General features: G+C 46.4%; 1 protein-coding gene across 3 annotated transcripts in view; it reads left to right on the top strand.

The window, feature by feature from the left end:
- PRTFDC1 (phosphoribosyl transferase domain containing 1) overlaps positions 1-25,681 on the top strand; it is a 50,566-nt gene that overhangs the window by 14,422 nt on the left and 10,463 nt on the right. For all 3 annotated transcript variants that reach the window (XM_044293881.1, XM_044293883.1, XM_044293882.1), the window contains exons 4-7: positions 2,705-2,888; positions 4,484-4,549; positions 20,770-20,787; positions 23,572-23,654. In XM_044293881.1, coding sequence (XP_044149816.1) covers positions 2,705-2,888; positions 4,484-4,549; positions 20,770-20,787; positions 23,572-23,654 — 351 coding nt within the window. The remainder of the gene's footprint in view (positions 1-2,704; positions 2,889-4,483; positions 4,550-20,769; positions 20,788-23,571; positions 23,655-25,681) is intronic.

Genomic DNA, 25,681 nt, shown 5'->3' with positions numbered 1-25,681 from the left:
CTGGAGGAATTTTGGCCCAATCTTCTTTACAACTTTGCTTCAGTTCATTGAGATTTATGGGCAGTTTTGTGAGCAGCTATTTTAAGGTCCCAACACATCATTTCATTTGGACGTTGACCGGTTCATGGAAAAACATCAATACTCCCACAACACACCAATGATTCTAAGCCAAGTGTGTGGCCATATAAACAGAAAACACACAAAAAGCCACACTACAATATAAAATGTATTGAATTCCATATAATAAAAAGTATAATGATACAATCACAGAGATACGGTTAAAAACGGATACCATATAGCTGCATGTGGCAAGTCGCACATAAAAGCATACAGCGATCTATGCGTATGAAAGAACACCTGTAAAAGTCTACTAATCAGGGGGCCCATATCCATCAGTGCACTAATCCTGAAAGTAAGGATGATTTATATAGCTAGGTAAAAAGTTCCCTAGCCAACCTACAAAGCAGGCCGGCCCAATGGCCATATCATATTAGTGCATGTTGGATAACCAACTCAACTGTATAAACCACAATATAAGATGGGTAAGGCACAAGGCTGGACTCAAAGGTAATAAGTATAAGTGGAACAAACATAGAAACATGAAATGATACAGACCGCTGTGTAGTGTGACCTCCAGCAACTCCCCGACGCATGTTTTGCCCGACGGCTTCTTCCAGGGGGCGTGACCGGGAATTTCGGTTCATGGAAAAACCTTGATTCTTCTCTGTTTCAGCCATTCTGTTGTAGATCGCTAGAACGAGGCGAGAGAAGTGCTCACATAGTGTGCTCTCTCCTCACTGCAGTAGATGGGCTCCTTAGACAGTCTATGGCCCGTTTCCATACCATCTTCATATGCAGTGCTATGTGATTTTATTGCACATTTTGACTTGCCCATTGTAGTCAGCGGGCAAAATCTGCAAGAGATCCGTGAAACTCCTGCATCAGAGTTTTTAAAATCCACACCAGCGGTCAATTTATATTCTGCCACAGATTTATCTGCTTCAGCATTTCCATCACATGTGAATTGACCCCTACAGAGTTTGAGCGATAAGCCTAATGATGTTATACATTTACGTACAGTACAGACCAAAAGTTTGGACACAGCTTCTCATTCAAAGGGTTTTCTTTATTTTCAGGACTATGAAAATTGTAGATTCACACTGAAGGCATCAAAACTATGAATTAACACATGTGGAATTATATACATAACAAAAAAGTGTGAAACAACTCTCTCCTTCATGGTCAAATAGCCCTTACACAGTCTGGAGGTGTGTTTGGGGTTATTGTCCTGTTGAAAAATAAATGATGGTCCAACTAAACGCAAACCGGATGGAATAGCATGCCGCTGCAAGATGCTGTGGTAGCCATGCTGGTTCAGTATGCCTTCAATTTTGAATAAATCCCCAACAGTGTCACCAGCAAAGCACCCCCACACCATCACACCTCCTCCTCCATGCTTCACGGTGGGAACCAGGCATGTAGAGTCCATCTGTTCACCTTTTCTGCGTCGCACAAAGACACGGTGGTTGGAACCAAAGATCTCAAATTTGGACTCATCAGACCAAAGCACAGATTTCCACTGGTCTAATGTCAATTCCTTGTTCTTTAGCCCAAACAAGTCTCTTCTGCTTGTTGCCTGTCCTTAGCAGTGGTTTCCTAGCAGATATTCTACCATGAAGGCCTGATTCACACAGTCTCCTCTTAACAGTTGTTCTAGAGATGTGTCTGCTGCTAGAACTCTGCGTGGCATTGACCTTGTCTCTAATCTGAGCTGCTGTTAACCTGCGATTTCTGAGGCTGGTGACTCGGATGAACTTATCCTCCACAGCAAAGGTGACTCTTGGTCTTCCTTTCCTGGGGCGGTCCGCATGTGAGCCAGTTTCTTTGTAGTGCTTGATGGTTTTTGTGACTGCACTTGGGGACACTTTCAGAGTTTTCCCAATTTTTCGAACTGACTGACCTTCATTTCTTAAAGTAATGATGGCCACTCGTTTTTCTTTACTTAGCTGCTTTTTTCTTGCCATAATACAAATTCTAACAGTCTATTCAGTAGGAATATCAGCTGTGTATCCACCTGACTTCTCCACAACGCAACTGATGGTCCCAACCCCATTTATAAGGCAAGAAATCCCACTTATTAAACCTGACAGGGCACACCGGTGAAGTGAAAACCATTTCAGGTGACTACCTCATGAAGCTTATCAAGAGAATGCCAAGAGTGTGCAAAGCAGTAATCAAAGCAAAAGGTGGCTACTTTGAAGAACCTAGAATATGACATATTTTCAGTTGTTTCACACTTTTTTGCTATGTATATAATTCCACATGTGCTAATTCATAGTTTTGATGCCTTCAGTGTGAATCTACAATTTTCATAGTCATGAAAATAAAGAAAACTCTTTGAATGAGAAGGTGTGTCCAAACTTTTGGTCTGTACTGTATGTTACATTGTCCATCAGCTCTTTGGATTTGCTTCTTCCCTAGTGTTTTTCTTAACAATAGCTTGGCTCATAAAACCAGGAGGACACTCTGATGTTCAGTCAAGAGGCTGCTTTCATCTCTCACCTTTAATGAGGACAAAATCATAATGTCCAGTAAGCTCTCTTGTAGTAATATTCCCAATGTCAGTGGGTGGCCTCAGATAATGTCTCTCCTCCCGTGTCCTCCTATGACGCCCTGATAATAATTCCACGTGTTTCTTTTCCAGGATAGAAAGACTGGCCAATGACATAATGAAAGACATTGGAGACAATCACATCACCGTCCTGTGTGTGCTGAAAGGAGGCTACAAATTTTGCGCTGATCTGGTAGAACACATCAAGAACCTGAGCCGCAATTCAGAGAGGTTTATTTCTATGAGAGTAGACTTTATCAGGCTGAGAAGTTACTGTGTGAGTCCTCTATTAGTATTTCATTTTTATTTTCTTTAGGGCTCATTCATCCGGCCGTTGTTCGGTCTCCAAGGCACGGACACCATCCGTGCGTCTGCCACGACGGATTCAGACCCATTCAACTTGAATGGGTCCATGATCCGTCTGCACCGCAAAAAAATAGAACATGCGGAGGCACGGACAGAAAACCCACGGAAGCACTCCGTAGTGCTTCCGTGGGGTTCCGTGCCTCCGTTCAGCACCGACCTTCTGGGTTGCAGACCCATTCAAGTGAATGGCTCCTCATCTGTTATGCAGGGTGCACATGGCTGGTGCCCGCATATTGGTGGACCCACTGTTTGCGGGCCAACAACGGCCGTGTGAATGAGCCCTTAACCTGCATAAAATCAAAGTATGGAACATTGGCCTCAAAATCATCCTTGGAGATTTGGATAGGTGACAGATCCACCAAAAAGTGATAGTTCCATATATTTTATATAAAAGGGGTTTGCAAGGACTTTTATACTGATGGCCTATCCCAAGGCTAGGTCATCAATATAAGATCGATGGTGCTCCAGTCTTCACTTCAATGAGAGCAGAGCTGCAGTACCAGGTATGTATGGAGCTATAAAGTATTGGGGCACAGTAGCTCATTCGAGGGCGCCAGGAATCAGACTCGCTTGATCTGATATTGATCAATATTAATGTTGCAGAAAACCCCTTTAAACAAGCTGTCTGACAAGGACAACTCTTGTCCATATATCCGAATCGGACATCATATAGGGGGTCCCCTGTAAGAACAAAAAACCTTAATGAGCCAAAGAGTGATTTTCTGATGTAAGCGCGGCCACCTCTTCATTCACCTCTTTGGCATTGCCAGAAATAGCCAAGCCGGCGCGTGGCTATTTTTTGGAACTCCCATAGCGCTGAACGGAGGATGGCAGCGCATGTGCGGCTGTTCTCTGTTCACTTCTGGGGCCCCTGGAGATAGGTGCAGGTTCCCCCTCTGGGACTCACTCCTATCTGCCACTTAGCAATATGCTAGGCATCAGCTGTTTTGAAACTACAACTCCCAGAATCCTTCTTTCAATTCTATGGGAGTTACAAGAGCAGCCAATAAATTGTGCATGCTGGGAGTTGTAGTTTCACAGCAGCTGGAGTGCCGAAGGTTGCTGATCTCTGCAATACTGTATGCCATCAATGTCGCAACCCCTTTAAGAAGGTCTGTGCGGGTTGCGACAGTGGGACCACCACTGATCAGTACTTGATGACATATCCTAGCAATGTTATGAGAAAACCCCTGGGCTCCATGTGGCCACAAACACGATCTGTAAGAGCAGCAGCCTCGTCGCTTTACATCAGGCTTTCACGTGTATTTCCAGTACATCAGATGACTCGGGCAAGGCAGCACCCATGGCATCTGTCAACACATTCTAGTGCTGAAACCTTCTCCATATTTCAGAAAAATGTTCTCCTTTTTTCACATTGCTTCTCCGAGTTTCAGACTTGTCCAATGTTTTTGCCTCGGTAGGTGTAATGTTAGTTACTAATACATCTGCTATGACTCATAGACATGACTGTAATTTCCAGCTAATATCCCATTATGTTTTCTTCAGAATGACAAGTCTACTGAAGACCTGCAGATCATTGGAGGGGAGGACCTGTCAAAATTGTCCAGAAAGGTATTTAATGCATGATTTAATTTATAAAATGATTCCACTTAACGGAAATGTGTCACCAACATTTTTTATCTGCCAGTTAAAATCAGATAGTAGCACATCTCCTTTTTTTCTAATCTGTTTTTATTTTCTGATTTAATTCTATTATCTGAACATGATTATGGGGCGGCCATCTTGCCTGAGTTGTTCTTAACACCATTAAGAAAATTGCTTTACGGAAGCCCCATGGGCCATAGACACAGTGGTCAGGAGGGGAACTCATTGACTTCTATGGGTGAGTTTTCTGGGCATAGCGGTACTCTGTGACCTGTGAGAGGTGATATCATCACAGGCAGGATTAGAATGACAGATAAGTAGATAACTGCAGCAAAGTGATCTGTACAGACCAAGAAGCAGCGCCTATTATCAGTGGCGTGCCTAGGGTGTTTGGCAACCGGGGCGGGTCCTTTCTCTGGTACCCCCTTACAGTAGTATTGCCCTCATTGTACAACCTTCATAGTAGTTTTGTTCAGATATGTGCCCTCTCATGGTAGTTATGCCCATATTGTGCCCCTTCAAGGTAGTTATGCCTTCACTGTACAGCTTTCACAGTAGTTATGCCCACATTGTGCCCCTTTAAAGTACTTATCCCTTCATTGTGCCCCTTTCACAGTTGTAATGCCCTCATTGTGCCTCCCTCACAGTAGTTATGCCCTCTCTGTGCCCATTTCAAAGTAGTAATGCCCTCTCTGTGCCCCTTCACAGTTGTAATGCCCTCTCTGTGCCCCTTCAGAGTAGTTATGCCCTCACTGTGCCCCAATAACAGTAATAATGCCCTCTGTGCCCCTTCATAGTAATAATGCCCACTCAGTGCCCCATTACAGTTATGCGCACCCACTTTACAAGAGTAATGCTTTATGTGCCTCCTTCACAGTAGTAATGCCATCTGTGCTCCCTTCATAGTAGTAATGCCCATTGTGCACCTTCATAGTAGTAATGCCCATTGTGCCCACTTAATAGTAATAATGCCCATTGTGCCCACTTTCTAGTAATAATGCCCACTGTGCCTCCTTCACAGTAGTAATGCCCATTGTGCCCACTTCATAGTCATAATGCCCATTTTATCCCATTTATAGTAGTAATGCCCATTGTGCCCCCTCCATAGTAGTAATGCCCATTGTTCCTCCCTAATACTAGTAATGCCCTTTGTAGTAGTATTGCCCTCTGTGCCCCCCTTGTAGTAGTAATGCCCTCTGTGGCCCCTTTGCAGTTGTAATGCCCAATGTGCCCCCTTTGTAGTTGTAATGCCCCCTGTGCCTCCTTTGTAGTTGTAATGCCCTCTGTGCCCTCTTTATAGTAGTAATAATGCCCTCTGTGCCCCCTTTGTAGTAGTAATAATGCCCTCTGTGCCCCCTTTGTAGTAGTAATGCCCTCTGTGCCCCCTTTGTAGTAGTAATGCCCTCTGTGCCCCATCCATGGTAGAAATACCTTCTGTTAAATAAATAAAAAACACACAGTACCTACTCACCTTGTCCCATTCCTGAAGCTCACAGTCCTCTCTCCCCTACAGACACAGATCGCTCTGCAGCACTGTGTGGGCGGAGCTTATGCAGATTTCCAGGCTGCAGGCTCCTCGCACACAGGCCGGTAGCACGATCTGTGTCTGCAGGCTGAATGGTGGAGCGGGGAGAAGTCTTCCTGCCTCACCATTCAGTGCGGGAGAGACAGAGAGCAGGGAGCTGAATGACAGGACCACAGCTCCCTGTGCTCCTGCAATGAACGCTTCCATCTATATTGATGGAAGCGTTCATTGCTTCTAGGCTCTGGCACCCCCTGAAAGCCGGTGTTCTAACAAAAATCCTTACTTCGTGAAAATACCTTACCCCTTGTGACTTCTGGGGGTGTTCGCCTCAACTTCCGGGGGTGTGCGCCTCAGCGCAAGTGTGCAGTGTCCCAGGGGGTCAGTAGTGTATGCTGGGCTTTGTAGTGCAGATTGACCACTAACCTGGGATCCACTGTCGTCTTCAAATGGGGCAAATACTGGAACAGGCAGGTATTTAACAGTTCGTGACGCCAGTGTCAATTAAACGGTGACACGCCGTGTAAAGTATGGTGGAAGAATGAAGCAAGCACAGGATAGCCAACAAAAACTGGAACTTTTACTGAATATCAGTCAGGATAATACACGGACACTGGTAGTGCACAGTTCCATAAAAGACGGTTGGTTTTAGAAGAATACAGATGGTTCTTGACATTACAGGAAGGCCGGTCTTAGCGATGAATTATACAGAGTGTTGATTACAGGAGATGCAGTACAGGCGGCTTGCACACTATTCCTGACTGGTCCTGCTACATGTGACTTCCTCTCCAAGGTCTAATGCCCTTTATCTGGCGTACCCTTGAAGCTGTCCTTATCTAGTACCTCCTCTGTTATCTTGAGTACCTCTCGCTTTATCTGATCGGCCTCTGTGGTAATCTGTGTCTTGGCTTGTGGCTCGCTTATGCTGCTTCAGCTGAACGGATGGTGACTCAGGAGGGGAACCTTTTCCTTGGATCCGGAACCCGGTTACAGGGCCTTTACTACCCTCTCCTAGCCGGCAGGCTTCAGGCCTGCTCTGCTCTCACAGGCCCATAGCCTGGCCTTCTGTCAGACACAGGATCATTTCTGACCTCTGCTCCCACTGTCTGTCTCCTGCTACTACTTCCTGACTGGGCCTTATATAACCTAGGGCCTTATATAACTCCCTCTAGTGACTCAGAGCTGGAACTACACCCTAGCCGGCCTGCAAATGCACGTTTCACAGTAACAGGAAAATACATAGCATGACATTATAAGATATTCTATACCAACCTCCCCATAAATACAGGGGGAACGACAGTACCCAAGTGACCCTTCAGTAGTGACGGGGTATTACTCTCCCGTACACTACATACCCCGCTGCTTTAAGCTGAGTACGACCTCGTACTCCATCAGGGCCCGCCCAACTGGAATCATGACCTGAAATAGAGAAAGACACATGCATGCATACATACAGACGTGGACAAAATTGTTGGTACCCTTTGGTCAATGAAAGAAAAAGTCACAATGGTCACAGAAATAACTTTAATCTGACAAAAGTAATAATAAATTAAAATTCTATAAATGTTAACCAATGAAAGTCAGACATTGTTTTTCAACCATGCTTCAACAGAATTATGTAAAAAAATAAACTCATGAAACAGGCATGGACAAAAATGATGGTACCCCTAACTTAATATTTTGTTGCGCAACCTTTTGAGGCAATCACTGCAATCAAACGCTTCCTGTAACTGTCAATGAGACATCTGCACCTCTCAGCAGGTATTTTGGCCCACTCCTCATGAGCAAACTGCTCCAGTTGTGTCCGGTTTGAAGGGTGCCTTTTCCAGACTGCATGTTTCAGCTCCTTCCAAAGATGCTCAATAGGATTGAGGTCAGGGCTCATAGAAGGCCACTTTAGAATAGTCCAATTTTTTCCTCTTAGCCATTCTTGGGTGTTTTTAGCGGTGTGTTTTGGGTCATTGTCCTGTTGCAAGACCCATGACCTGCGACTGAGACCAAGCTTTCTGACACTGGCTAGTACATTTCTCTCTAGAATTCCTTGATAGTCTTGAGATTTCATTGTACCCTGCACAGATTCAAGACACCCTGTGCCAGACGCAGCAAAGCAGCCCCAGAACATAACAGAGCCTCCTCCATGTTTCACAGTAGGGACAGTGTTCTTTTCTTGATATGCTTCATTTTTTCGTCTGTGAACATACAGCTGATGTGCCTTGGCAAAAACTTCGATTTTTGTCTCATCTGTCCACAGGACATTCTCCCAGAAGCTTTGTGGCTTGTCAACATGTAGTTTGGCATATTCCAGTCTTGCTTTTTTATGATTCGTTTTCAACAATGGTGTCCTCCTTGGTCGTCTCCCATGTAGTCCACTTTGGCTCAAACAACGACGGATGGTGCGATCTGACACTGATGTTCCTTGAGCATGAAGTTCACCTTGAATCTCTTTAGAAGTCTTTCTAGGCTCTTTTGTTACCATTCGGATTATCCGTCTCTTAGATTTGTCATCAATTTTCCTCCTGCGGCCACGTCCAGGGAGGTTGGCTACAGTCCCATGGATCTTAAACTTATGAATAATATGTGCAACTGTACTCACAGGAACATCTAGTTGCTTGGAGATGGTCTTATAGCCTTTACCTTTAACATGCTTGTCTATAATTTTCTTTCTGATCTCTTGAGACAGCTCTTTCCTTTGCTTCCTCTGGTCCATGTCGAGTGTGGTACACACCATATCACCAAACAACACAGTGATTACCTGGAGCCATATATATAGGCCCAATGGCTGATTACAAGGTTGTAGACACCTGTGATGCTAATTAGTTGACACACCTTGAATTAACATGTCCCTTTGGTCACATTATGTTCTGTGTTTTCTAGGGGTACCATCATTTTTGTCCATGCCTGTTTCATGAGTTTATTTTTTTACATAATTCTGTTGAAGCATGGTTGAAAAACAATGTCTGACTTTCATTGGTTAACATTTATAGAATTTTAATTTATTATTACTTTTGTCAGATTAAAGTTATTTCTGTGACCATTGTGACTTTTTCTTTCATTGACCAAAGGGTACCAACAATTTTGTCCACGTCTGTATATGTCATTTACACTCTTATCAGACCCAATTGGAAATGGTGAAGTCTGGTGACAAGGGGCGTCGTTCTCTTTTTCACAGGATAGTGAGTGGAACGGGGGCGCTGACCTGGCACAGCGGATGTTGAAAGAACCAGGATAGTCCATGACAATAAATAAGTCCATAGCAATATTAACATCTCAGAGGCTTGCACATAGGAAGTCCATCTCTGGGCACATATACTTGAATAAGGAAACCGGTTATTAAATACTGTCAGCAGCACATATATAAAATGACAATACAGGACTCTGACAATACCAGGGCCATGTTATCCTGGCAAGTCCTGCTTACCCTTTAAAATAGTGCTGACATAAAAATGTCTTTTCAACCTGAAATGGGGGTAAAAAGGGGTAAAATGGTGCAACATTTTAAGGCACAACTGGGATTGTAGCAGCGAACCGGATGTCCCAAACATAACAAAGGCAGCTGGAAGCATTGGTATACAGTGGCACACTATACAACTAGGATGCCACCGGCCGTGGGTAACTGGCAGCAAGCTTGACCAGCTCTGCCAACTGGAGGGACTAAACGGCCATTAAGGAGATGGACATGAGGAAAAGAGTACTCACAGGCGAGTGTCATGTTCTTCCTCGGATGATGAATCGACGTAGGGAACCTGCAGCAGTTGTTCCGGTAAGGCCGGCCACATTTGGAAACCGTCACCTCTTACAATCTTCAGAGGGGGAGGTTTGTCTTTCACAGCCTCCATTTCCGCCTCCGTCCTCGGGAATGGAAAACACTGCACGCCTCCAGCGCAACCGAGGTCCGCCACCTAATACACCCTCTTTCGTAGGGCCTCTAGTTCCGCTTTAGTGCAGGTGGTCGGATCTACCGGAGGTCCAGGGGGTCCGGCCGCTGGGGTAACAATGGCAGCTGCGGTTTGGCGCCGGGCCTCAGCACATTCCTCTCCTCTCCGGCAGCTGTCCTGCCGCTCCTTCTCCTCCTCTCGTCTCACTGCATCCGGAGGGGGATACCGCTCCTCCAGCCCCTGCAGCACGATGGGCTCCCAGAAAACGTCTGGGCTGAGGTAGGCCTGGTTCTGCAGATGGGTGGTCCGGGCCTTTTCTACATGCGCTCTCTCTGTCTCAACTGGCTCTGACCTCTCTTTCCCAGAGTCCCAGTTCTCAGCCGGCGCCTTCGGGCGAGTCACTGCGGTGGCGTAGGGGCCCCTTAGACTTTCGGCAGGGGTGTACTCTATGATCTCCCCCATAGTCAGATTGTGGAGATGCTCCGGGAGGTAGTGCCGTTTTACCGATCGCCGGTTGACATAGAAGTCCCGGCCAGTCCCCAACTCCTGGATAAACCCATAGCCTTTTTCCTTATCAAAGGACACCACGATCCCGCGGCGCCTTTCTAGCTGGGGCTTACCCGGAAAGGAGTCTCCCTGTATGGACTTAGCCATCTCCTCAAACCGCTTCTTCCGGCTGGTGTTCTTTTTCGCCACCGCGGCTCTCAACTCCTCCATAATAGCCGGCCATTCTGCGTGCCGGCGACGGATCGGTGGGGACTCAGGTCGGGTGATGCTTAGGTCCATGGCCTGGGCCCAGGGGGTGGCCGTCCAGGCTAGAGGATCCCACGGCCCCAACTCCGGAAAGTCCGGTGGAGTGGCGCCCCACTCGCACGTGGTCTCAGCCTCTCTCTCTGCAGCGCACGCCATCTCTTCTCTTCCTGGTTGCTGCATCGACTCTGACTCCTCCCACACACTGGGCCAGTCTATCTCCATCTGAGCCCCGCCTCCCAGGCGTAACTCTTCAAAGTAGTCAGCCGCGTCGTCACTCCTCAAGGTGGGTGGCGCTCCAGGTCAATCGTCTCCTCCTTCTTCTTGGAAGGTTTCGGCGCCAAATATTCGTGCCTCTGCACATCCTGATGGCGCAGTAAAAAGCCTCATGGCGCCGGCGGCCATTTTAAGTGTCCTGATGCTGCAATTCACTGACAGCAAGCAGGATGATGACAAGTCCAGTAAAACACAGTCCACAAATGCGATTTTCTCTCTGGGGGTAGCGCAACACAGTATAGCGTCTTTGATTCCTCCCAGGCACAATTGTAATCCACAAGTTAGAAATAAAGGTTGCAGTCTTTGTAATACGGTGGTGGAATAGTTAAAGCCCACAGTTCACACTTCTCTGCACTTCAGAAGTATGCGTATCCTGTTCGTGACGCCAAAAAGAGCGATGCAGTGTCCCAGGGGGTCAGTAGTGTATGCTGGGCTTTGTAGTGCAGATTGACCACTAACCTGGGATCCACTGTCGTCTTCAAATGGGGCAAATACTGGAACAGGCAGGTATTTAACAGTTCGTGACGCCAGTGTCAATTAAACGGTGACACGCCGTGTAAAGTATGGTGGAAGAATGAAGCAAGCACAGGATAGCCAACAAAAACTGGAACTTTTACTGAATATCAGTCAGGATAATACACGGACACTGGTAGTGCACAGTTCCATAAAAGACGGTTGGTTTTAGAAGAATACAGATGGTTCTTGACATTACAGGAAGGCCGGTCTTAGCGATGAATTATACAGAGTGTTGATTACAGGAGATGCAGTACAGGCGGCTTGCACACTATTCCTGACTGGTCCTGCTACATGTGACTTCCTCTCCAAGGTCTAATGCCCTTTATCTGGCGTACCCTTGAAGCTGTCCTTATCTAGTACCTCCTCTGTTATCTTGAGTACCTCTCGCTTTATCTGATCGGCCTCTGTGGTAATCTGTGTCTTGGCTTGTGGCTCGCTTATGCTGCTTCAGCTGAACGGATGGTGACTCAGGAGGGGAACCTTTTCCTTGGATCCGGAACCCGGTTACAGGGCCTTTACTACCCTCTCCTAGCCGGCAGGCTTCAGGCCTGCTCTGCTCTCACAGGCCCATAGCCTGGCCTTCTGTCAGACACAGGATCATTTCTGACCTCTGCTCCCACTGTCTGTCTCCTGCTACTACTTCCTGACTGGGCCTTATATAACCTAGGGTTCCCTAGCTCCCTCTAGTGACTCAGAGCTGGAACTACACCCTAGCCGGCCTGCAAATGCACGTTTCACAGTAACAGGAAAATACATAGCATGACATTATAAGATATTCTATACCAACCTCCCCATAAATACAGGGGGAACGACAGTACCCAAGTGACCCTTCAGTAGTGACGGGGTATTACTCTCCCGTACACTACAAGTGCACTACCACGGCACGGGTAAGGTAAAATGACAGGAAGCTCTGAGTCACGGACACCGCACGTGCGCCCTCAGGGGTAAGGAGATCTGATAGTCTTTTCTCCTTACCCTCACACTGCGCACGAGCGGATTGTAAAATCCGTGTTCCCTGTAATTTTACCTTACCCGTGCCCTGGTAGTGCACTTGCGCTGAGGCGCACCCCCCCCCCCCCCCCAAAGTTGAGGCGCACCCCCCCGATAGTTTCAGCAAGTAAGGACTTTTGTTAGAACACTGGCACCCGGGACGGAGTGCCCCCCCCCCCATGCGGCTGCCTATTACTAGACATAGTGACATGTGCGAAAATTGCAGGATTTTATCATGGAAAGTGAAAAACGACATCATCATAAATTCTTAAAAAATATGTTAAACATAAAAAAGTGATTTTAAACAGCAGGTCATTTTCTGATGTCACATTTCCTTTAAAACAGCTCCATCTTCCCTGTACACAAAGAAAGCTTATTCATCTGCTGTGCGCTGCTGATACTGACAAGATGGGATAAATGCTGCCTACTGACTATGGGTTCAGCCCACTAAATATTAGCGTCCCCCACCGTCATATTCTTAGTAATTATATTCAGCCATTGCCAACCTATATCTGGGAAAGCTGGCGGCAGTTCATGTGGACACCATTAGTGTCCACAGCAGTTATGACTCTTCCTGGAGTCACACATTCAGGTTTTAATGAATTTTTTTGAGCCATTAGTAGATTCAAAAAGAATGGTAAATATAAAGGAAGGCCTTCTACTCATTCCTCCTACTGGATCCACTTTTGGCTTTGGCTCATAAAGCTGCATTCAAAACTGCATGCGAGTTTCCTGCCTTTAAAGGGGTTGTCTTCTATAGAGAACCATTATCAAAATGTCCGATTAGGGCGGCTCAGCCGTATTTACTTGACTGTACCAGCGGGGGCGTTCACAGATCTCATAGGGCCCTATGGCTAAACGTAGTAAGGGCAGCCTTGCCCCACCCAGTTCAGTTTCAGTGCATCAGTCACTCCAAAGTGCAACATTCTAGTTTTCTGACAACTTTACTCTTTTTTTTATGAAGAAAGACATTTTTATTAAATAAAACCTGTAATAAAACATGCCTTTGACCTCACTTTATCTGACTTTTATATCGGAAAAAGTAGAACAGGTATTTCAAAATGATGGTGCTCATTCTGAACACCATATTTCTAAATGTATTTACACCAGACCAGTGGCAAAAATGCATTGATAAGTCTCCCGCTTCCCTTCTATTACAAAGCTGTTTGCCTGCAGCCAACACTAGGGGGAGCTCAGTGCATAAGGATTTATGGAATTATTATGGAAACTGTAATCATCTCTTTGCATTGCACTCCCCCTGGTGGAGTCTGCCTGATAATGCAGTGTTTTCACGTGGAGAAGAAAAGTTCAGTTCCTGGCCGCTGCTGATCTGACCATGTAAAACATTAGGGGTGAGGGTCTGCTGCTGAACTGACCATCTTAAACATTAGGGGCGAGGGCCTGCTGCTGAGCTGACCCTCTAAAACATTAGGGGCGAGTGCCTGCTGTTGATCTGACCATCTAAAACATTATGGGCGAGGGCCTGCAGGTGACCCTCTAAAACATTAGGGGCGAGGGCCTGCTGCTGAAGTGACCCTCTAAAACATAAGGAGTGAGGGCAGCCTAACAAGCATGTTGATTTGATGGAGGAGGAGGATGAGAAAAGTGAGATTGAACCATATACCCTTTTTTGTGGTAGAAGGGGTGCATGGGAATACAGTGTTGACAATGCACCATAAAAGCCACATTTAAAGTGCCTTTATGTTCAGCCGCTATCCTCTGGTGGAGTAGAGAAGTCGGGGGAAATCCGGGCCTTGTTCATTTTGCTAAGAGTCGACCTGCCAGCATTTTCAGTTGACAGGCAGATGCGCTTATCAGTTATTATGCCCCCAGCAGCACTAAATACACACTCTGACAAAACGCTGGCGGCAGGGCAGGCCAGCACCTCCAAGGCGTAGAGTGCCAATTTGTGCCACGTGTCCAGCTTAGACACCCAGTAGTTGTAAGGCACAGAGGGAACACTGAGGACGCTGACAGTCTGCTACGTACTCCTTCTCCATCTTCAAAAACTTTTCCCTCCTTGTGACACTAGGCCGCGCATCAGGGTGAGGGTGCTGGCGGGGTGTCATGAAACTGTCCCAGGCCTTAGAGAGTGTTGCGCTGCCTCTATTGGAACTGCTGTGTGTTCCCCTCGTCTCCCCTCCTCGGTTGCCCAAGGAACTACATACTCTGCCGCCAGCGTTGTCAGCTGGAAATTTTAGGAGCAATTTTCCACAAGGACCTTCTGGTATTTCACCATTTTGCTCGTCCTCTCCACCACAGGAATGAGAGATGAGAAGTTCTCTTTGTAGCGGGGGTCGAGAAGGGTGAGCAACCAGTAATTGGTGTTGGCCAAAATGCGTATAACGTGAGGATCACGGGAAAGGCAGCATAATATAAAGTCATCCATGTGTGCCAGAGTCCAAACAGACAAGACTTCACTGTTCTCATCAGGAGGATGACTCTCAATCTCCTCATCCTCTTCCTCTCCTTTGGCCCATCCACGCTGAACAGATGGAATAAACCTGCTAGGAGTACTACCCTCTGTAGAAGAGGCAACCGTCTCCTGCTCCTCCTCCTCATCATCATCCAATTTGCGCTGAGAAGACGAACTGAGGATGGTCTACAGGGGCGTACATACAGGGGTCGCAGGGGTCGCAGTTGCGACCAGGCCCGGCACTCCAGGGGGCCCGGCTGCCTGTGGACCCCTGGCCCCTCCCTGCAGTAGTGCTGTACCTGGGGCCCGCCGCCCAGTGTTGCGTTTCTGCGCTGCAGTCAGTGCCAGGCCAGGCCAGCCCTACCCTCCTTGAGTCTCCACCCCCTGATTCTCCTCCCCGTGCGGGTGCGGCGTGCCTCGTCATTTCCTGTTGGGCGGCCGCACCAGACATGACGCCGAGACGCAGCAGGGAGAAGGCGCTTTCGGGAGAGCGCAAAGAAGCCGGTGCCGGTCCGGAAGTTAAGATAAGATAAGATTTGTAAAAAAAGGTCTTCCTAATTGCTCACCACATTTATGAGTGAGTGAGTTCAGAGTAGACTCAGAGTAGGGTCTGCTGGGGGCTGGCAGGGGCTGGCTTTATAACTAGCTCTGCTATATTTCTGTAGCCTGCAACCTCTAACTTCCCAGTTGGGCTGAAACTACTACACCCAACATGTTTTGGCAGTAATAGTAAATGGATCCGTTTCACACTGGCGTTTCTGGGTCCGCTTGTGAGATCTGTTTCAGGGCTCTCACAAACAGTGCAAAACAGATCAGTTCAGCCCCAATGCATTCTGAATGGATAGGGATCCGTTCAGAATGCATCAGTTTGCCTCCGTTCAGCCTCCATTCCGCTCTGGAGACGGACACCAAAACGCTGCCTGCAGCCAAATGGATCAGTTCTGAATGGATACAAGCGTTTGCATTATAGGTGCGGATCCGTCTGTGCAGATGCCAGACGGATCCGCACCTAACGCAGGTGTGAAAGTAGCCTAACTCTGCTGCTGGTGGAGGGAGGTTGGGGGGGCGGCGACGGGGAGGGGGGCCCCATGATTCAGTTTTGCACCGGGGCCCCATGGATTGTGTGTACGCCACTGGTGGTCTAGCTATCACCCTGTGTACTGTCTTTCCCCATTTCCACCTCTTCCACATGCAAAGTGTCCTCCTTCATTGTGGGCAGCGAGCGTTTCAGTAGACACAGAAGTGGGATGGTTACACTGATAATAGCGACATCGCCGCTCACCATCTGTGTTGATTCTTCAAAGTTGCGTAAAACCTCACAGAGGTCAGACATCAATGCCCACTCGTCGTTTGTGAAGAGCGGAAGCTGACTGGAAAGGCGACGGCCATGTTGCAGCTGGTATTCCACTACTGCCCTCTGCTGCTCACAAAGCCTGGCCAACATGTGCAACGTGGCGTTCCAGCGCGTGCTCACGTCGCACAACAGTCGGTAAGCTGGCAATTGCAAGCGCTGCTGCAGCGTTGCCAGACCGGCGGCAGCTGTAGATGACTTTCGGAAATGGGCACACACGCGGCGCACCTTCACCAGTAGCTCAGGCAAATTGGGGTAGGTTTTGAGAAACCGCTGAACCACTAAGTTGAACACATGGTCTAGGCATGGGATGTGTGTGAGCCTGCTAAGCTCCAAAGCTGCCACCAAGTTACGGCCATTATCAGACACAACCATGCCTGGTTCTAGGTTGAGTGGCGAGAGCCACAGCTCAGTCTGGTTCCTTATACCCTGCCACAGCTCTGCGGAGGTGTGCTGTTTGTCACCTAAGCAAATTACTTTCAGCACGGGCTGTTGCCGCTTCCCTACTGCAGTGCTACACTGCTTCCAGCTACCGACTGATGGCTGACTGCTGCTGCAAGATGAGAATTCAGAGGTGGAAGTAGAGGTGGAGGAGGAGAAGGGGGGTTGCAGCCACTAATGTAGGTGGTGGCGGAAATCCTGATGGAAGTAGGGCCCGCAATTCTTGGCGTCGGTAGCACCTGTGCCATCACAGGGTACGACTCGCTCCCGGCCTCCACAACGTTCACCCAGTGTGCCGTCAGGGAAATGTAGCATCCCTGGCCAAAAGCACTTTTTTCATGTGTCAGTCGTTAAGTGGATCTTCCCAAAAACTGCGTTTGTCAGGGCATGGGTGATGTTGTGGAACACATGCTGGTGTAAGGCGGGAACGTCACACCAGAAAAAATAGTGGCGGCTGGGGACTAGGTAACAAGGGACGGCAACATTTCCAGGGCCAGCAATTTGGAAAGGTGCGTATTTAGTGCTATGGCCTGTGGGTGGCTGCGCATTTGCGCTTTCGTTCAAAGGCCTGGGGTATGGATATCTGTACGCTGCGCTGGGACACAGAAGTGGATGTGCTAACTTATGGTGCTTGTAAACGTCCAGGTGCAGGGCGGGAGGCATCCGGGCCTACGTCTTGGACAGGGGATTGGCCAGCACGTAACACAGGGGAAGAGGAGGCAGTGGTGTTACTCACAGACCCAGATTGTGGACCCAGGCGTTCAGCCCACCTATTAGGGTGCTTTGATGGCATGTGGCATGTGGCAGATCATGCTGGTGGTGGTGAGGTTGCTAGTCTTCACACCCCTGCTCATTTTGGTACGGCACAGGTTGTAAATGACAATTCTTTTATCGTTCACGCCAGACTGCGGAACACCTACCCCTTGGCAAGGTAGATTGCCACAATGGGGTGCTCCGGGAAATAGTTGTGAGCCTGTTTGGTGTGGCCCGCTTTCTCCCTTTTGCCACCCCCCTGCCTCTTCCAGCCTGTTGCGGTGCTATGGATTCCTTCCCCCTCTGTACTGCTGTCCTTGCTCGGCTTGCCACCTTCCCAGGTTGGGTCAGTGATTTCATTGTTCACCCCCTCCTCTTCCACTTCCTCACTCTGGTCATCCTCCAGACTTGTTGATCTAACAAGAACCTCACTCATTGACAACTGTATCTCATCCTCATCATCAGCCTCTTGAGACACTAATTGCTGTTGACTTATTGGCAACTGTATCACATCATCATCATCCACCTTGTGAAACACTAATTGCCGTTCCCCACTGTCATCTTCTTCTGACTGTGGATGCTCAAGAGTTTGAGAATCAGTGCACAAGATCTCCTCATGTCCCTCTTCAAGCGGGCTTGGCGAGAGACCCAAATCAAGAAATGGGGCTGAAAAGAGCTCCTCGGAATATCTGAGTGTGGGACCACTTGTTTGCCAAGACTCTCCATGGTGGGAGGAAGGAGGATCAGGGGGAGGGTTGTGTTGAGTAGACTCTTGGCTACTAAGACTGGACTTTGTGGAAGACAGGGTGGTGCTTAACCGACTGGAAGCATTATCTGCTGCAATCCAACCGACCACCTGGTCGCACTGGTGTGACTTTGAGAGTGGTGTCCTGCGCTGCCCTGCAAACTGGGACATGAAGCTAAGTATCGTGGATGAGTATGTTTCTTGTGCTCTGGTAGCAGGCACAGTTTCACCGTGCCCAGGGCCACGGCCTCTGCGTGCACCATCAGCAGCACGGCCACTTTCCCGTCCCTTACTGCTCGCCTTGAGCATATTAAATGGTATATATGCTTACAAGTATGTCGCACGTACAGTAGTGTAGGTTTTGTAAGTGTATGCGCAAATAAAGTACACAGAATGTCACAGATATTTTTAGGATACGCACACGTTAAACAGGAGATGTAGCGCAGGTAATGTCGCTGTCAGCAGCGGCCAAACAATTGCGCTGAATGTCACTGATATTTGGAATGCGCAAATGTAACACAACAGAAGTAGCAGAGGTTGTGTCACTGTCAGCAGCGGCCAAACAATTGCACCCAATTTATCGCAGGTTGCACTAATAATATATATTGCAGCCAGAGAAAACAAAAGTCCTTAAAAGGACTTGTGTGTCTCTAACACATTTTAACAGTAAACCCTGCCTGAAAAATAAATAAATCCTGTCCCTTTCACTGCAGCTCTCCCTGACTAAGACTGAGCCGAACCACATGTCATCGGGTGCTATATAGTACCCGATGACGCGTTCTGGCCAGCCAGTCACTGTAATGCCAGTAACCAGTGAGTGCCAGTACTTCCCCGCACGTTTATTGGCTGCGTAGCAGCCAACAAACGTGCGGGGAGGAGACTCGCGCATCGCATCAAAATGGTGTTCGGCCGAACATGCTCCTCGAACCTTAACCATCATACAATAGTCCCGTGATCAGATATGAACACAGTCTGACACTATTGTAGCATAGGACCCTTTAATGAATGCCTTTTATAGATGTTTCATAGTTTTACATAATAAAGTTTACTTCTGGAATTATGGAACGGTCTTAAAATTTCTAAGATGCTGCTACTTTTGTGTTTAAATTGCTCACCATTTTCCAAAATATGTTTTCTGTCAGTGAATGGAAGCATTCTTTACATCTGGAGACATGGCCTAGGCTCTGCTCAGTCCCATTCAAATGAGTTGGCCTGAGGTGCAATACCAAGCGCAGCCACTATACAATGGACAGCGCTGTGCTTGGTGAGCTGTGAGGAAGTGCAAGTGCTCACCGGAGCGCCGTGGCCTTTTGAAACAGTTTGTAATTCAACCAATGGGCGGCTCTCAAGTAATTAATATAATATTTATTCCCTATACATTTCATATACAAACAGAATATATACAGAAAAATTATAAAAAATACAATTCATATAGAAAAAAACTATATATTGTGCTGGCTAGATGGTTGTAGCAGGCCGCGCTCTATTCTGATGAGCTCTCCATATATAATGTATGTATTCTCACCTTTTATAACAGTTGACCGACAGGGGTGCTTGGAATCGGACCCCAACTGACCACATACTGATGACCTATCCTGAAGATAGGTCATGAGTATAAAACACTCAGAAAACTCCTTTAAACTGTATTAAGGGGACTATCCTACAGAAAGCATTTCTGTGCAATTGCAACGGGCCGCCCCCTGGGGCCCTATTAGATTGTTATGTACCCAGGTGTAGGAATGCCGAGTGGTATAGTGTGGCCTAAAATGATTTTTATAATGTGTCACGGTGCTCCTACCTGGATACGGCTGGACCCTAGGAGTTGGTTCCGAAGCAAACAAATAGGGGGGAAATAATTGAGGGTTAAAAGAATAACTTGAGTTCAGACCTTAAAGACGACCTTTCATCGGTCCAAACATGCTGAACTAAGTGTCATGATCTGTACAGCGGCTCCCAGGAATCTCACTGCACTTACTATTATCCCTGGGCGCCGCTCTGTTCTCCCGTTATGTCCTCCGGTATGTTCGGGGACTTGGTTATAGTAGGAGGAGACTGCCCTTGTTCTCCTGGGTGTCTCCTTCTCCTAGGCTGTTTCGTATGTACATTACATTTTCCTCTCTAATAGCGCCCCCTGCTGTTTCTCATGTGACCAAAGTTCTGGTCCACCTTTCCCTGCATTCAGTGGTGGAACCACATGCTCAGTAGCTGCCCTGCTTTCTTCCTTCTCTCAATGTAGGCATAGTGAGCTCATAGTGAAGCAGTCCAGACACCTTTTATTCATTCATCCCTAAATTCATACAAATACAGTCCAGAATTTTCCTTCACTTGTGGGGTAATCCTTTAACATAAAATGAGAAAATGTTTAAAGTCGTTTTCCAGAATTTGGAAGAAAAAAACTATAGCTGTTCATGGGCTAGGTCTACTGATGCACAGCCTACAGACAAGAGTGGCATATTTTTTATGTAATTCAGGACAATCCCTTTACAACTATGCCTTTACACTAGGAAACAACAGACCAGACAATTTATTTTGTGTTTCTCCTTTTTCCCCAGAATGTACTGATTGTAGAGGTAAGTGAATTTATTTATTTTAACAGTTTCTCTAGACTTTTCCTTTTTTGCAGCCTCTGAAAGTGCCGCAGGCTCCGGAGGAGTGCAGGAGGATGGGAGTGGTAGTGGCTGTGGCTGCAATAATTATTCACAGAAGCAGTCCTCACACCGATAATCCCCCAGGGTCAAGCAGTGACAGGAGGGGTCACCCTTTCTTCCCTTCAGTGCATACCCTATTGTTGGGGCTCCTGCTTGATGGTAGTTGGGGTGACCTTGGTGTTGTGGGTCTGAGACAGGTACGAGGCAGGAGATGCTATGGACTGCAAATGGTGCTGGAGTCAGTAACCAGGCCAGTTGTAGAAAATAAATGTCTCTCTGTACTTTACAGAATGAGAGTTGTTGTACATCCAATAATATCAAAACACAGTTTCAAATTATTTTCAATTCAACTCCTCCCCGATAGGAATGTATGGATATAGGCCAGCATGGGGATTGTAGTACTCCTTCCCTCTATTTTTCTAAAGTCACTGCAGAATTTAAAGGGTTTCTGTCACCAGCATTAACCCTATTAAATTGGCTGACATTAGCGATGTGCTAATGTCAGCAGACCCTAACTAGCCTCTTCTTATGCTTGCGCCCCCATCCCTGCTCCTAGAGGCTAATTAGCATATAATAAACGTTAAAAGTGTGCAGTAAGGGGCGCATCCATAAGCATAAGAATAGGCTAGTTAGGATGTGCTGACATTAGCACATCGCTAATGTCAGCCAGTTTACAGAAACCCTTTAAAGCTGGCAATATTACTCTTGCAATGGTGGCTGTAATTCTCAGCAGGGGCTAGGATTGATATACAGTTGGCCACACTGTGTCTAAAGGTGAAGGGTGCTTTAACAATGACCTTCTCACTGCAGTAAAGTCTCTACCAGCCTTAAACAGCAAATACCTTCCTGACTGACTCCAATGTCCGGCCATGCAGATTCAGAACTTTCTTGGTTTAGCTTAACTTTCTGTGGTAGCTTATAATGGCCCCTTATAGTGCACCCTGTATTATTATGCCCACGGTAGTGCCAGTACATATAATGCACCCCCTGTAGTTCCCATTATAATGCCCCCTTTAGTGCCCTGTATTATAATGTGCCCCCTGTAGTGGTCTGGCCTGTATTATAATGTGCCCCCTGTAGTGCTCTGGCCTGTATTATAATGCACTCCCTGTAGTGCTCCGGCCTGTAATTTAATGACCCCTGTAGTTTACCGGCCTGTATTATAATGTGCCCCCTGTAGTGCTCCGGCCTGTATTATAATGTGCCCCCTGTAGTGCTCTAGCCTGTATAATAATGTGCCCCCTGTAGTGCTCTGGCCTGTATTATAATGTGCCCCCTGTAGTGCTCTAGCCTGTATTATAATGTGCCCCCTGTAGTGCTCTAGCCTGTATAATAATGTGCCCCCTGTAGTGCTCTGGCCTGTATAATAATGTGCCCCCTGTAGTGCTCTAGCCTGTATAATAATGTGCCCCCTGTAGTGCTCCGGCCTGTATAATAATGTGCCCCCTGTAGTGCTCCGGCCTGTATAATAATGTGCCCCCTGTAGTGCTCTAGCCTGTATAATAATGTGCCCCCTGTAGTGCTCTAGCCTGTATAATAATGTGCCCCCTGTAGTGCTCTGGCCTGTATAATAATGTGCCCCCTGTAGTGCTCTGGCCTGTATAATAATGTGCCCCCTGTAGTGCTCCGGCCTGTATAATAATGTGCCCCCTGTAGTGCTCCGGCCTGTATTATAATGTGCCCCCTGTAGTGCTCTAGCCTGTATAATAATGTGCCCCCTGTAGTGCTCCGTCCTGTAATTTAATGACCCCTGTAGTTTACCGGCCTGTATAATAATGTGCCCCCTGTAGTGCTCCGGCCTGTATTATAATGTGCCCCCTGTAGTGCTCTAGCCTGTATAATAATGTGCCCCCTGTAGTGCTCCGTCCTGTAATTTAATGACCCCTGTAGTTTACCGGCCTGTATAATAATGTGCCCCCTGTAGTGCTCTAGCCTGTTTTATAAAGAGCACATTGTAGTGCTCTGGCCTGTATTATGATGCCCCACTTTAGTGCCTCTTCTATTATACTTCCCACGGTATTATAATGCCCCATTGCATTGCCTCTTGTATGATACTTCCCCCTGTATTATAATGTCCCCTCTAGTGGTCAGCCCTGTATTATAATGCCCCTCTGCAGTATAATGCCCCCGCTCTAGTGCTAGCATGCATAATGCGCTCATCAGCCCTCCTTCCCCTGGAAGCATAAAGCCCACCTGTAATGGTAGTACAAATTGTCCTACGGCCCCACACATCGCTGACAAACAGAATTATGCCACTCCTGGAATGGCGTAAAAAATTTGACTTATTTTATGATAAATTCATACTTTAAAAAGGTGCACCAAGATAAACAGGCCACAAACATTGCACAACTAGCCCCGCTCAGAAAATTCACCCACACCATGAAACTGCGTAAAGAGTCTTAAAAGACTACAAAACAAGCGCAGCGTGATTAGTTAATGTGTCTAAAACAATAAGGCTGTCCAAACAAGTAAAGATTAGTCAAAAACAGGCTCAAACCACAATAATATATGACCCCCAATGTATCTGGTCTACGGTGAGTTTCCTGGTGACAGACTGCCTTTAACACAACCAGATTTTGAGAATAAAGCGAGTCCTGTTCTGGTTCTGGTCCAATTGACCTTTCTCTGGTGGTTTTCTAGCTATAGACATTCAGCGCCAATCCCTCTGATATCTGTATATTTACCAAATGTCTTTATAATTTACAGGATGTTATAGGAACCGGCAGAACAATGGAAGCTCTTCTAAGTCACCTGGAGAAGTACAGTCCAAAAATGGTGAAAGTGGCAAGGTTGGTATCTACATTAGTAGACACATTACCGAATAATGTACCGTACATCATATACAGTATATAGTGAAGCCTCTCCAACAAGACCACCTCTTAGAGAAGATTTTTTTGGAGAGTCAGAAAAAAAGATGTAACAACAGCATCCACGTTTAGCATACCGCTTCTGTTAAAGGGGTAGTCCCATCTCACCATTTCTCCACCTTTTTGGCACTCTGCTGTTTCGGTTACTTTCATTCTGCAGGTCAGTATGATCGCTGCTATACCACATACTGTATGTATAGTTTTTCTTGCGTTTTAATTCTGAAAAAAACATATAGAAACTTAAAAAAAAAATGAGTTTTCTCTTTTCATCATATTCTGCCCCCTATAACTTTTTTGTAGTTATGTGTATGGAGCTGTATGAGGACTCATTTTGGGATGGGAATTACTTTTTGATCACTTTTTATTTATTTTTTTGTGGGAGGTGAAGTGACCAAAGAACAACAAGTCAGGCATTTTGACTTTTTCCCGTTTCATCGCTTGCTGTATTGGATCAATATTTTTCTATTTTAATAGTACTGGTGATGCCCACGATGTTTATTATTTTATTTGTATTTTGATTTTGGGGGAAAAGAGAGTGATTTGAATTTTTATACAGTATTTGTTTTTTATTTATATTTGTAAAACATTTTTTTACAGTTTTTTTTTTTTATAGTTCCCATAGGGTAGTTTAACAAGTAATCATTACGTTGCTTCTCTCATAGACCCCAGTGCATTAGCATTGGAGTCTATAAGACTTACACTATGTTCCTATAGAGCTCTGCCACAGGCAGGGTCTCCATAGGAACTTATGTGCGGCAGCTTTGGATCATTCAGGTGGATCGAGGCTGCCTCACTCACCATTCGCCTCTCCCCCAGATACCAGTTTCTGGGTTTTTGAACTGCCATGGTCATGTTTGATCATCGTTATCATTGATCGCATAACGTAGTCCGGGTGCTGGCGACATGTTTAACCCCTTCACTACCAAGGCACTTTTCACCTTTAATCCCAGGCCGATTTTTGCAAATCTGACGTGTCACTTTATGTGGTAATAACTTTGGAACGCTTTTATTTATCCAAGCCATTCTGAGAATGTTTTTTCGTGACACATTGTACTTCATGACAGTGGTAAATTTCAGTCGATATATTTCACCATTTTTTATTAAAAAGCCGAAATATGACAGAAACTTTGGAAAAATTCACTATTTTCTAAATATGAATTTCTCTGCTTTTATAGCAGATCGTGATACCTCACAAAAAAGTATTACTTTACATTTTCCCATGTCTACTTTATGTTGGCTTCATTTTGTAAATGTCCAGAAATTTTTTCCAGAAAAAGTTGCTTTACACCCACATTTTTCACTTTTACAAGGGGTAACAGGAGAAAATGCACCCCACATTTTGTTAGCCATTTCCCCTTGAATACGGCAACACCCCACATGGGCTTGTTTCCTTCTGTATGTGCGCACAGCAGGGCTCTAGAGGCAAAGTGCAAAATATGTTTTTTGCAGGCTTGAATAAACAAACATGGATTTTAGGTGCCATGTTGCATTTAAAAGATTTCTGAGGTCCCCAGAAATGAAAAAACCCAAGAAGTGACCCTACTTTGGAAAGAGCACCCCCATACAAACATTTTAAGGGGTGGAAAGGGCACTTTTGACCTAACAGGTGTTTCACAGAAATGAATATGTAGTGGTTGGTGAAAAGTGGATCTGTAAGCTATGAGGACTAAATCAGAGATATAAGGTGATAAAACTACAGGGTACATCAAGGATGAAATTAAATTAATACTCCATGGATGAGTGGTAGATTCTGAAACAATCCTTGATGCACAGGCCAGGTTTTTCTGGGCAGGTTTCGCAATGGTAAATGGTGTCTTTCCTTATCCCCCTTTTGGAACGCACCCTGCATCTTTATTGGGTCCTTCCCCTCCTCGATGTTTGGGGGACTTCACCATGGAAATGTTGCCCTCGTACAACTCGGGCACCGTAACGTGCAGAAGTACTGGGGC

The sequence above is a fragment of the Bufo gargarizans genome, chromosome 5 (assembly GCF_014858855.1).
Source record: "Bufo gargarizans isolate SCDJY-AF-19 chromosome 5, ASM1485885v1, whole genome shotgun sequence".
NCBI lineage: Eukaryota > Metazoa > Chordata > Amphibia > Anura > Bufonidae > Bufo > Bufo gargarizans.
This window is presented reverse-complemented; position numbering and strand designations above follow the sequence as displayed.